Source organism: Erpetoichthys calabaricus, chromosome 9, assembly GCF_900747795.2.
Source record: "Erpetoichthys calabaricus chromosome 9, fErpCal1.3, whole genome shotgun sequence".
Lineage (NCBI taxonomy): Eukaryota > Metazoa > Chordata > Cladistia > Polypteriformes > Polypteridae > Erpetoichthys > Erpetoichthys calabaricus.
The window spans coordinates 194259974-194273637 of record NC_041402.2 but is presented as its reverse complement, the minus strand read 5'-3'; the positions used below and the strand labels follow the sequence as shown (position 1 = coordinate 194273637).

At 51.6% G+C, this 13664-nt stretch overlaps 1 protein-coding gene and 1 long non-coding RNA gene across 2 annotated transcripts; one reads left to right on the top strand and one right to left on the bottom strand.

The window, feature by feature from the left end:
• Nucleotides 1-2091: 2091 nt before the first annotated feature.
• Nucleotides 2092-8900, bottom strand: LOC114657710 (RING finger protein 223). The gene is made up of 2 exons (XM_028809588.2): nt 8683-8900; nt 2092-3235 (listed from the first exon to the last, which is right to left on the bottom strand). The coding sequence occupies exon 2, from the start codon at nt 3216-3218 to the stop codon at nt 2667-2669; it is 552 nt and encodes a 183-aa protein (XP_028665421.2). The 5' UTR covers nt 3219-3235; nt 8683-8900; the 3' UTR covers nt 2092-2666.
• Nucleotides 5398-6064, top strand: LOC127529249 (uncharacterized). The gene is made up of 3 exons (XR_007935914.1): nt 5398-5575; nt 5617-5698; nt 5948-6064. It is a non-coding gene; the product is annotated as an uncharacterized LOC127529249 (long non-coding RNA).
• Nucleotides 8901-13664: the final 4764 nt, after the last annotated feature.

Sequence of the window (13664 nt, the reverse complement as noted above, 5' to 3'; positions counted from 1 at the left end):
GGGGGGCTAAGACCCTGACAGCTGCAAATCCTTGAAGTGCCTCCGTTCTCCGGATATTTCTTTAAGATCTGATTTTACAGGGGTGGGCGCTGGGGGGTCTTCATTTGAGTTATTTATATTTTCTGTTTATGCGTAAATAAACATTGTGCTGACTGTTCATGAGGAGGTCCCCAATTCCAACACCAATGTTAATGTAAAGACATAAGGGAAGGGTCCTCTTCAGAGACATTGGTCACTATGTATATAGCGCCTTGCACTAAGGCTGCTGTCATGCGGGGCTTTCCATGGCATTTTCATGAAGAACAAAAAGGGTCCTTTAGCATCATCACTCACTTTATATGGCGCCTTTCATAGGTGGCACTGTCACAAAGGGCCTCCCCTGTTAAAAGTCACCAGCCTCTATATAGTGCCTTTCATAAAGAGCCCCATTACTCTTTTTCTTTTCCCAGTGTCTTTGCTATTTATATTTTTTTTCATGGGGGTCACCCCTTTAAAGTGGTCTCCCCTTATTTTACACAGCACCTTACCTGTGGCAGCTCAGGTATTCGCCATTAAGCTCAAGGCCACCAGCTGAATTGCTGCCTCTGCCCGCTGTGTGGCACTTGATTGTCTCTAAACTGTTGGGACATGTCCTGACTTTGTAAGTCACCTTGGATGATAACGTCAGCTAAGTATGGTCACGATCCCCCCTTCCCCCCCATATGCTGGTTGAACAGAATCTTTCAGAAGCCCACCCATCCATCCTTCCATTATCTGCTCCTTCTCATTCTACTACAGGGACATGGAGTGCCCGCACCCATCATTACTGCATTGGATGGTGGGCAGGAGCCTTTCCTGCAGGGGGTGCCAGTCAGTAGTAGGGTGCATTTACACACAAACCCTCTCACTGGATCTATGCAGGCTTTAAAATCATATAGCACCTTTCAGAAGGACCTCCTTGACCAAACACAGCACAAAGCTGTGTCACGGATGGTGTGTTATTCCATGCTACCTTGTGAGTACCTGCCACTGGTTGAGGATTGTGAGCCATGACACATGCCACTTGGTGCCCCCCAATGCCGTGAGTTGGATTCAGGAGGACAGTGTGGCGCAGAAGGAGGCAGCAGGGGGCCACCATGAGCATAAAGAACTGCCTGGGCCACCACCATCCCGTAGCCATTCGCCCATCAAGACTGGCATTGGAATATAAAATGAAGCACGCTGGGTTTCAGTGCCCTCTGCTGGCTATGCTCAGAACTGCACAAGACGTTTGCATAGCTTAATGGCGGCTGGCATCTCAGCGCCCCCGTGTGGCAGTTTCAGGACTCTAAACTTGGTTAACCCTTGATATGCTCTATAGGCTGAGCAGAGTGATGTCATGTGACTTTTATTTAAATAGCCCACCACGTGGCTCTCATGCCACAATAGAAGGGTCAGCTGGATGAACAGGAGTGACTTGACATGCAGACCCCGCCCCCCTACCCCACCCCCCAGTCCCACAGGTGGCACTTCCGATGCCTGTTGCAGTCACGCCAATGGACACCACGGCTCTGGGCTCCACATCTCCCATTGTCTGACAGGACCAGGACAGCCAGTTCTCTGCAGGTGCTCTGCACTGGGGGTCCATGTGACATGAACTTCTGTAACCTCGGTGACAAATTCTTCAGCTTCTGGTGTGCAGTGGCAGTGAGGGGAGCCAAGTTGTGTTCTCGGGGGTCCTCAGTGAGTTATCAACACTGAGATGGATGGTCAGCTTTCTGTTGGGTCATATTGTGGTCACAGCATGGCTGAGGATTATGAGGGTCACATCTCTGCAGTGGTCACCCTGTGGAATAGCCATACTGCACTATGCTGACAACTCTGTGACCAGTCACGTCATGGCTTTGGTCACTTCCTCATTAGGTCCAGGTGCCATGGTCACCCCATTCTGGGGCCACCTCTCTGCAGTGGTCACCTCTGAAATGGCACACTATGCCCAGATACAGTGGTCAGTGGCAGTCACATGTAGAGTATGGTCCATCTCTGAAAGGCCCAGGTGCTGTGGTCAGCCCTTAGGATGGTCTCATGCAGTGGTCACTTCAGTGGCCGTTTATGTGCAGTGGTCACTTTTGAAATGTCCCCCTAGGCTTAGTTGCAGAGGTTGTCTCCTTGATGTCCGCTTCTGAAATGTCATGCTGTTGTCATTTATGTGCAGTGGTCATCTCTGAAATGTCACACGATGCCCAGATACAGTGGTCAGCTCCGATGTATCATTTGGTGGTCACTTGTAGAGTGTGGTCCACCTCTGAAAGGTCGTAGTAGACCGAGGTGTTGTGGTCAGCCCTCAGGAAGGTCTCAGGCTGTGGTCACTTCTCTGGAGTGGTCACTTTTGAAATGTCCCCCTAGGCTTAGTTGCAGAGGTCGTCTCCTTGATGTCCACTTCTGAAATGTCATGCTGCACTCAGGTGCAGTGGTCACTTCTGTGGTCGTTTATGTGTGGTGGTCACCTCTGAAACGCCACACTAGGCTCAGGTGTTGTGGTCATTTCTCCACAATGGTCACTTCTGACATTTGTCACCAGGCACAGACCCAGTGGTCAGCCTTGAGGTATATCATGCAGTGGTCATCTCTGAAATGCCTCTCTACTGAGGTGTCATGTTTCCCATGTGGTCACTTCAGAAATGACCCACTAGGCCCAGACCCAGTGGTCAGATCTTCTGCACTGTAATGAGGCTGATGACCAGCACCAGACAGGTGATGAGGATGAGCAGGATGAGGACGCGGCACCAACGTGTCCTGCTAATCCGTCCCATCTGCTGACCACAGCCCTGGGCCTGAGCCCCCTGCTCGTCCGGCAGCCCCACGTCCAGCGACTGGCTGACCGTGCACAGCGAGGGCAGGCTGCGGGTGTTGGTCTGCTTGACCACAAGGCGCCCCCTGCTGCGGACGAAGCGGATGCTGTAGACGCGCTGCATGGCCTCGGGCAGGTAGGACAGGATGGTGACATTGGTGTCCAGCTTGGGCAGCCCCAGGGTGGGCAGCGAGGTCAGGCTGCGGCACAGCGGGCACTGGATGGCCTGGGGGTTGTCCGACTTGACGTTCATGCGGGCCAAGCACTCGAGGCAGAAGGTGTGCTGGCACTGCAGCATTTTGGGGGCCCGGAAGATGTTGTTGAACTGGCTGAAGCAGATGGAGCATTCCAGATCGCGGGGGTCACTCGGGGGCGGGGCCTTGGCATCCTGCTGCAGATTGGCCGTCATCTCCAGGCGGAGCAGACCTGCAAGTCACAAAGAGCATCATGGGAAACACTGGGAGTATGATGTGACCTTCACTGAGCACCTTTTTTGGGGGGCTGTCATGAGTTTCTCAAGAATGACTAAGGATCAAGTCAGAGTGAAAGGCGCTATATAATGAGGGGCTCAACGCTCATTATTCATCACTCAGTTCAGTAGCTCAGAATCCATTACTTGTACAAAAGACAATCAAACATGGAAATAAGACCACTCAGATTATGTAGCGCCTTTCAGAGGGAGCCCTGCTTCACTGCGTCAGGAAATGTAAATCCGCCAGTTTTTGATATAGCACCTTTCACGACAATCCCAGTCTCCAGGTGCCTCGCCTCCTTAACATATCGACCGTCTTATATAGCACCTTTAATAGGAAGGACTGGGCCGGGGTGCACTACTTACACCCTCATCATATAGCGCCTTTCACTGAGAAAGCTGCCTCACTTAAATTGTTCATTCAGTCCATTTGTATATAGTGCCTTTCAAAATACATGTCAAAATTACAATAAAACCAAGCCCCCCCTTGTATAAAGTGTCTTTCACAGGTAACACTGGCTCCATGCACGTTACCTGGTTGAGGGGCCTGTTTTTTGTGCCACCTGTTACAGCAGTTCTGTAGCACCCACCACTGGGACCACGATATGAAGCCACAGAATAATGCACCTTGATATAGCGCCTTTCGTCGGTTAATGGATCTCAAAGTGCATCCCCTCGTTAATGGGAGGGTGAATCAAATGTCCCGTTTATATAGCACCTTTCATAGGGTTGACTAATTTAAAGTGCATTACTCACACAAAAGACAATAAAATACAGCCCGTCATATATAGTGCCTTTCACAAGGAGCATTAATATAAAATGCAGTACTTCCAAAAAAGGACAATAAAATACAGTCCATGCTAATATAGCGCCTTTCACAGGGGGGGCTCAAGTTCAAAGGGCATTACTTGTGCAAACAACAATACCAGAAGACCATTATATATAGTGCCTTTCACAGAGAACCCCAGTTGATTGCACAGTTGGCACTGTGTCTGACTTTCCTAAGTCTCAAGTTGAGTCAGTATAGCAATAGCACCCCTTACTGGTGAGCTGCGTCACTACACGCTGTGTCACAAGAGTACAACAAATGCTACCTTTTCACTTTATTGGTGATTCGAGTTTGTTTCCTTGTGTGCTACAGAAGGAGGTAACAAGGAACCCTTCTATAGCGTCTTTTAGGCTCCTTGGAAAGACGCCACAATCGAAGCTACAGACTCGGGCACAAGTGCCCACTGCACAGGTAACACAGGCAGGCAGAGGTGGGATCTCAAGTTTCCAGTCCCCACTGGTGCACACTGCTGAGCTCACAGTTCTTCTTCACCTCTACATGTGCAGCACCCCCTGGTGGTAGGAGCTTTTCCCAGAGCCTCATAGCAGGGCACCAGTTTTGAGCCTGGCAGTTTGGGCACAGATGTGTTTTATTTTTGTTGCTGCTGTTTATTCCTTGTTCTTCATATGAGGCATTCATTTTTTATTTATTTATTTTTTTCTACTCATGGCAGGCAACGTTAAAAATTTCTGGAGTTTCCTTCATTGCGAAGGCAGCTCAGAATTGCAAAACATTGGCAAAGCCCACGTTGGCTAAGCTGGCTCACCACTTCCCCGTTGGCACCGCGCCAGCACTAGCAGGATACTCAGCAGTGTTCCAAAAATAAAATGGCCGGCGATGACCGATGGCCTTGAAACGCCACACAGGCCCCTGACGCAACAGTGAGCAGCACCGGGCTTGGGAAAGGAGGGGGGCTCAGCCATGAGGGGGCACCAGAGTGAGCCACTGTACAGAATAACAGGGGCACACTTACTCACTCTGTGACCCTCGGAACACCAGACCAGGCTTCTGATGGTCATATGAGCCACCCTGGTCACTAGGGGGCACACTTACTCACCCCAGTGAACCCCTAAGACACCAAAGTGAGCCTCAGACAGTCATGACAGGCAGCCGCTGATAGAAAGAACTGTTATCCCTGGCCACTAGGGGGCACACCCCCCACCCCAGTGAGTCCCGTCAAGGCCACCTGTTGAGGGACAGATAAGCCACCTGATTCTCATGGCTACTTCAATGAGTAGCAGGGACAAGAATATGAGATGGTGGGCTTAATTAGGCACACGGGCTTTAGGAAGCCTATGAGGGTGCCACCCTTGGATGCCATGCTAGTGAGGGGCAGTGGTAGGTACCACCCTTGGATGCCATGCTAGTGAGGGTCAGTGGTAGGTACCACCCTTGGATGCCATGCTAGTATGGGACAGTGGTAGGTACCACCCTTGAATGCCATGCTAGTGAGGGACAGTGGTAGGTACCAAACTTGAATGCCATGCTAGTGTGGGACAGTGGTAGGTACCACCCCTGGATGCCATGCTAGTGTGGGACAGTGATAGGTACCACCCTTGGATGCCATGCTAGTGAGGGACAGTGGAAGGTACCACCCTTGAATGCCATGCTGTTGAGGGACAGTGATAGGGTACCACCCTTGGATGCCATGCTGTTGAGGGACAGTGGTAGGTACCACCCTTGAATGCCATGCTACTGAGGGACTGTAATAGGCTACCACCCTTGGAGGCCATGCTAGTGAGGGACAGTGATAGGGTACCACCCTTGGATGCCATGCTGTTGAGGGACAGTGGTAGGTACCACCTTTGGATGCCATGCTATTGAGGGACAGTGGTAGGTACCACCTTTGAATGCCATGCTAGTGAGGGACAGTGGTAGGTACCACCCTTGGATGCCAGGCTAGTGAGGGGCAGTGGTAGGTACCACCCTTGGATGCCATGCTAGTGAGGGTCTGTTGTAGGGTACCACCCTTGGATGCCATGCTAGTGAGGGTCTGTGGTAGGGTACCACCCTTGGATACCATGCTAGTGAGGGTCTGTGGTAGGTACACGGTGCCGCTGTGCTCTGTGTCTCCAGGCTGACTGTATGCTGCCTCCTAGTGGAGAATGTTTATGTCTTCCTTTACCCCACCAAAGTCACCTGCCCCTCATTACACTCCCTGGTGACACCGGTGGCTTCTTGCAGGACACTGTCCTGATGTCACAGACACACATGATCCGTATTGGACTAGAAAGTGCAAGTGCCACCGTAATTCTCTGTGTGACACTGCAGCCTGATGTGGTGTGCAGACGCTTTGACGGACGTCTCAGATGCCACCTCTCTCTGTCGTATATAGTGCCTTGCACCCTACACCTTGCCCCTTGTGAGACCTCTCAGTATTTTGTGTCTCGGGATACCCTGCTCTTAGAGGCAGACGGACAGACAGATTGACATATTCATGCCAGCAGAGCTGTGTGCCCCTAACAATGCCTGCCAGTTGGCACTGGCAACGTTGGCAAATGAGAAGCTTTTATGCAAACGATATCGACGAGGCTCCTTGATATCATCTCCTCTTTCCGACTCATTTGCTTGTTTTTATTTATAATTTAGCCGCACAACCAGATGTCTGCAGGCTGGAGGAAGCCATAAAAGGTAGGATGAACTGGTGGGAGCGGTGGGATGGATATGGCGGGGGCTTAGAGACCGAGCCACGGAGACGGCAGTCGTCTTTGTTATTACATAAATGACACCTCCTGCATGTTAGAAGGACACAACTTACGGCCCCCCCCAGCTCCACTCTCACACTACAGGTGGCTTTCTGTGTCTTCGGGTGGGACAGAACGACTGAGGCTGCGATGGCTGGATGTCCGTCACGCGTCCCTTAAGGACCAGAGGAGACCATACAGCCTGCAAAGTCCCTCCAGTGTCTGATGCAGCTCTGCCTTCATTGCATAAGACCCTCATTTTAAATGCACTTCCTCAAAGTCTCCAGTAGGTGGTGCGGTGCGCCCGAGTCACTGGTTGGGTCACACACACACACACACACACACACCTGATTGGGTCCCTAAAACGCTGTGTCCCCTTCCTCAGCCATTTTTGTATCATGTTGACCAGAACACCCGATGACCACTAGGGGGCTTCTCTGCCAGAAGGTACTCCTCTGTCAGGTCTGTTGGCCATGATGGCACTGGTTGGTGGCATTGGCACCCCCTGCACACTCTGTATGATATAACATAACATCTTATTGTTCTTTTTAATAATCTGATCCACATATGAGAACACTTATTAAACGTGGACCCCCAGCTTTGCTTGTTCCTTATAAATTGATCATCATGTGTGTATATATATACACAGACGTATATAGCGCCTTACATAGCTCACCCCATCAGACTGTTGTTTCTGTACCCTTCCTGTAGGGGGCAGGATTTTGCACCTCCCCTTTAAGATTCTAAAAGTATGAGAAGACCTTCTGTCATGGGGTAGCCATCAGAAGATGACCCTCCACCTTTTTGACCCATGTGAGATGTCACCCCACCTGTCACCCTCCAAGGGTGGTCTTAGTGCCACTTTTTTTTTCAGGTGCCACCAGGCTGCACCAGAGTGTTCTTAAACAGCACCTCCACACACCCCCCCCACCCCCCAACAGGCCTTCTGATCCAGTCCACCCACTAAGGTGATTCCACACTAAGGTGGTCGAGAAGGCGTCCAGGGCTCAAATCCCACTTCTGCCTCCCTGAGCCTGAGTCACATCCCCAGTTGGTGGCACTGTCCCCTCCAAAAGTCCCACAACTGACTTTAACTTGTTTCATGGGGACAGTCACCATGAAAGGCGCTCTATAGACGTAGTCGGGGCAGGAGGTTAGCGTGTGACTGCAGACTGAAAAGCTGCTGAGCGGCTGACGGTTCAACGACATTAAAAAGACGGCAGTTCACTGGAAATGAGGAAATAAAAGAAAAACACAGCAAGAAAAACAAGAGCAGCCGGTTTGGGAAGGGCGACCTTTCAAAAACCCAAAGCGAGGATCTCAGCGATTGTTCTCGGTATTTTTAGCATTTTTTATTTATGATTTTTTTGGGTTTTTTTTTTGCTTATTTTTGTTTTCACTTCTCTGTGCCCCTCAGTGTGTTGTGTGGCCTGCCCTCTGCTGGCTGAAGTGCAGACTGCACCCTCCATAGGCACCAGTACAACCTCTGCCTAACTGGTGCTCCTCGGGGGTCTGAGGGGGCCTCAGTGGCAGCAGATATTTATTTTCATCCACTGCTTCACAGGTCATGTTGGTCACTCTTTGCCATTTTATATAGCGCCTTTCATTGGGAACGCAGTAAGAAGATAAGCTCTGCTTTCAAAATAGTCCAAGCAGAGCACAGGTCACAAATCAAAGGACATGGAACTGTTTAGCCAGAAGGAGGCGTCACTGCCAGACCCCACTTCTCAGTGAGGCCTGGCAGCCATGATAGCACTGGTTGGTGGTCCCAGTGCCGATTGTCACCTCTGTGCACCCAAAGAGTTCATCATCAAGAGGCGCTAAAGGAGGGGACCCAAGAGGTGACATGGCCGGCGATCAAAAGCTAGTGGCACGCTAGACTACTCACCCTCAGACACTCCTGATGCAGACGTCACCCAGTCAGGTCGGCTTACCCTTTGGTGGTCTTTCTCTTGCTTGGCTATGATGAGGAGTCACATGAGGTGTGGATCAGGTCAGTCCTGTCACTGTCACATCTGAGATGGATGGTGGCCGCTGTTCAGCTGTGGTCACTTCTTGCAGGATGTCATAATGCAGCTGATCTCTTCTCTTAAACCGATAAGCACCAACCCCCCCCGCCCCGTGGAGCCGTCCCTTGGGGTCTTTCCTTTGCTGGATATCTCTCAGCTGGCTGGTGTTTCTCACTCCCTTGTGACCTCTTACTCCATCGTCACCCTGAGATGCTGATAATCCAGGGGTGGTCGCCCTTTTGCTGTCCAGTTGGTCGTTCCTCTCTGTTCACTGGCACCCGCTTGGCAGGGCGGACGGGCAGAATGAAGCCGCTTGTTCTTCCCTATTTGAATATTCTGGGAACATTTGAGGAAATGGCAGCCGTGCAGGCAAATGAGGGCGAGCGAGAGAGCGAGCGAGTGGGTGGGTCAGTGTTGGCACCAGGGGGCAGCCTTGAGCACAGGGCCTCACTAATGTTTCATTTGGGCAGCTGGACCCCACTTCCCTCCTGGACCCCTGACACTGGCCGGTGGGGGTGGTGGGGAGGGGGGTGACCTCACAATGGGGTTTGGAGCTGCTGTAGCAGGGCATATTTAGAATGGTAAGAGGGCGCCTCAAAGTGGGCGACGACATGAAGGAATCTTTCCTGAAACCAGCAGTCACCACCAGGCGGCGCTTCATGACAGATCACCTGGGAAGCGGAGCCGCAGCTCCACACAATGGCACCTTACGTCACATGCACTGCGCACCTTGAGATAAGGTTACGAGGCGTCGGCCGCCGGACAGAGGCAGCGTCTTCTCCGCAGCCCACCAATGAAAGAAGGAACCAGAAAAGCGAGACTCCAGGGTAGCCAGCCCGCTGCTCGCTCACAGCTGTTGACACAACAAGAAGTTGCCATGTGAGACGCGAGGGCTCAGCAATCACCAGGCGAGTCTCCAGCAGCGGCCGGCGGTCGTCTCTCCAGTCGCTCTGCGCCAGCCGGCCACTCACCTTGCACCCTGCTATTGACCAGCAAAGGCGTAGGACACGTGAGGGACCCTCGGTGTTCACAAACCGAACTGCATGGGGAATCTGAGAAGGAACACACACAAGATGGACTGAAGGTGGACATTGGAGCTTATCGGCTGGAGACCGAGGCTCATGGTCTGTCCAGTTACCACCTGGATGTTATCTGTTTGAAGGCTGGACAACCAGGTGACCCTGACGATCACCACTTGCACCCTCATTTACTGGTTACCTTGGCACAGGTGGATTCTGAGCACTTTGTTTCTTGAAATTCAAAGCTGATCATCTGAACTTCAAGAGGGCCTCACACTAGAGGTGGACATGTCCACTCACCACCTGGATGGCAGCTGATTAAACTCTGGACCACAACGTTACCCTGAGGATCTTTATTTGCACCCTGATGTCTACCACCTGAGCGACAGGGTCACTCCAGCAGCTGGATATTAATAGCCTGGACTAGTGGTGGGCACAGAGAGAGTTTAACTTGGACTGCAGGTGAACCCAACTTAGTATCTGGACACGGGTCTCTTTGGCACGTTTTTGATGACCACGGCTCTGTCCACTCACTGCCTGGACTTCACCTACTTGCAGCCTGGACCATGAATTAACTGTGAGGATCATCAACTGCCCCTCATTTTCAGCACCTGAGCGACAGGTTGAGTTGGTCACCTGGCACTCACCTTCATCAAGTTTTATGACCAACCCAGCAAGTGGACATCGAGACTTATGGCAGACACGCAAGGATTCAAGGCGATGTCTAATCCTGTCCCCCAGGACCACTAATGGCCCCTGATGGTCAAAATCTAATTGTGCCCACTTGCACCGACCTCACCATTTGATCTTTGATTCTGAGGAAGTGGACTCGACTACCACCTGACCTTCACACCCTCCCGCTCGGGGTGGGGTCCACCCTGATTCTCAGCATTAGGACACCAAGTGGCCACAAAAGGCTGACAGCTGTAGTTGCCCACCCCAGCAGTGGCTTCCAGAAGCTTTCTGTTTGCCAACTTCTTCGCGTGAGGATGGCGGAGTCACAGTCCTCGGCCCCCGAATGCCCCATCTGTTTCCAGCCTTATAACAATGCTTTCCGGATGCCCCTCAAGTTGCCCGTCTGCTCGCACACCTTTTGCCTTCAGTGCCTGTGCCAGATATGCCTGTTTCTGAAGCCTTCGCAGACCTTTCTGTGCCCCCTGTGCAGGACCTCCACCTCGGTGCCCGTGGGAGGAGCACCCCAGTTCCTGGCTAACATGGAGGTGGTCTCCCAGCTTCCCCGATCCCAGCAAGATGCCCTCTGTCGGGCGTGGGTAGAAGGCTCCCAGCTGTACTGTTGCAATGCCAAGATCCCGGAGGGGCGTGACAGGGAAAACGTTCACGTGATCAGCCTTCTGCCCCCCTCGGAGCCACCTCAGCCTGGTGGTCTGGTCACCGTTCGCTCCCAGAGGCTCATCAACTGGTGCAACCTGAACCTGTGGTGCCTGCTGTGGACGGTCTTCATCCTGATGCTCTGCCTCTTCATCATCATTTTCTTCCCAGTTTACAGTGGTGGTCTGAACTCGTCTAAAGGCACTGAGAGTGGTGGCAGCGGTGGGAGCAGCCCAAACTCGGTCGGGCCAAATTAAGCAGAGACACAGCTAAGTTACAGGTGGCATTTTCGTTACCTCAGGAGAGTGAGGTGCCAGGCCTGCTTTGGCATTCTGCTAAGTATTTGGTAATATGCCCACCGCCTGGGCAGAGCGCTCAATCTGACGTTTATATTTGAACGAGAACTGTGAGATGTGCTAACGGTCCAGCTGTGTGGCAGGCACGTGACAGACGGGTCTTTGGGGTCCTCTTTGTGCTTGGCAGGCTTACGGCCCAGCTGGCGGCTATGGTGGGTGTGCAGCAGGATTACGAGTGGGCAGTTCAGTGGCATGACGTGTCAGGGGCACACAGGCCAGCCGTTAGCACACTTATGGACAGGAAGGGCATCAGACTGTGCCCAGGTGCTCAAGGAGTCAGCATGTTTACACTCGAAGAGTTGTGACCGGTGTCTCCTCTTGTGTCATCGTCACATCGTCACCACTTACTTGCTTCAGTCTTGTGACATCTCCTGTCATCACCACTCATCCCCCACGTACTTCATCACCTCCTTGTCACTGCCTACTCCTATCCTACTCTCCTTCTTGTCACCTTCTCCTCTTGTCTTATCATCTGCTCCTCATCACCTACTTCTTTGTCCGTCTCCTTATCGCCACTTGCTCTTCTCAACACCTCATTGAGACTCCAGTGTCTTTGACTCCTTCTCATCACCTCCTCCTGTCCTGTCCTGCCCTTTCTCAAACCTCTCACCCTCATCTTCATCTCCTTCTCATCGCTGACTCCTCGGTCTTTGCCCATCTGATTCTTGTCCCCCAGTCGTGACACGTCCTTTCATTCCCATGAGTCTCTCCTGTCCAGCTCTGGTTCTCACCATCCACTTGTATGTCTCCTCCCCCCATTCCCATCTCATCAGTTCATTGTCATGACTTCCTCCTGTCCTCCTTTCATTCTCGCCATTTCCACTTCTGTCTCCATCTCCTTTTCATCACTGAGCCCCGTCTCATTACTCTCCTCTCATCACCTAAATCTCTGACCTTCTCCTTATCACCACTCACTCCTCTCATCACCTCAAGGAGTTTCCAGTGTCTTTGTCTTCTTCTCATCACCTACTCCTGCCTCGTCTCATTTTCCTGACTTGCTACTCTTTCTTTGTGTCCTCCTCCTCCTTCTCCTCACTATTTACTCCTGTCCTGTCCCATCCTTTCCTACACCTCTCACCCTCATCTTCATCTCTTTTTCATTGCTGACTTCTTGGTCTTTGCCCATCTGATTCTCATCCCCCAATTGTGTCACATCCTTTCATTCCCATGAGTCTCTCCTTTACAGTTCTGGTTCTCATCACCCACTCTTATGTCTTCCTCCCCACTTCCTCCTGGCCTCCTTTCATTCTCGTCATTTGCTCTTCTGTCTCCATCTCCTTCTCATCACTGAGCCCCGTCTCATTACTTTCCTCTCATCATCTAAATCTCTGACCTTCTCCTTGTCACTGCTTATTCCAATCCTACTCTCCTTCTTGTCACCTACTCCTCCTGTCTTATTATCTGCTCCTCATCACCTACTTCTTTGTCCGTCTCCTTATCACCACTCATTCCTCTCATCACCTCCATGCCTTCTCCTGTCTCCTCCTCATCTCCTCTTTCCTGCTTGTCAAGTCAGATTGCTGACACAGGAAGGGGAAGGGGAGGCCCACCATCTGTTCCAAACCCACCCGTAATGTTGCGTGGTCTCCATAGTTACACACAGTGAAACCTGTGATTGGCTCACATTCTCCGGCAAAATTTCTCCTTAACCTTATGATTGTCATTTTTAACTGGTCCGCCTGGTTCAAGACATGAGAAGAGAGACCCACCGACTCAAAGAGAGGATGTTCACCAAGCAAGGAGTCACTAGGGGGCAGTGTCTACTGCATATTGGACTGGAATGTGACAGCAGTGATGTCACGGCCACTACGGCTACCAGGGGGCACCACTGGCTTGTGGCCACAACCCTCATCATCCCGCTCCTTCACAAGGAGATTCAGACGTTGAGTGGAAAGGTGGAGCTTACGGGGGAGTGAGGGGGGGGGGATCTGGGTGTCATGCAAGAAAAATGGGCAGTCATCTCCACCTTTTGGAAATCCCAGTGGAAACCCTGGTGGTAGGACCCAGGTAGAAGTTGGTAGAAGTTTCTCTGCTGTGGTTTTTAATCCAATAAATCTTATTTTTGTATGTTTGTGTGTTCTGGTGTATTTGTATACGATCTTGGGTGTCACCAGCAGGGTGAGGTGTAATACCAAGTTATGCATGGAGAACGTCACC

Bases quoted from the DNA above. Each gene is read 5' to 3' on its own strand.
- LOC114657710 (XM_028809588.2), bottom strand. From the start codon at position 3,218: ATGACGGCCAATCTGCAGCAGGATGCCAAGGCCCCGCCCCCGAGTGAC.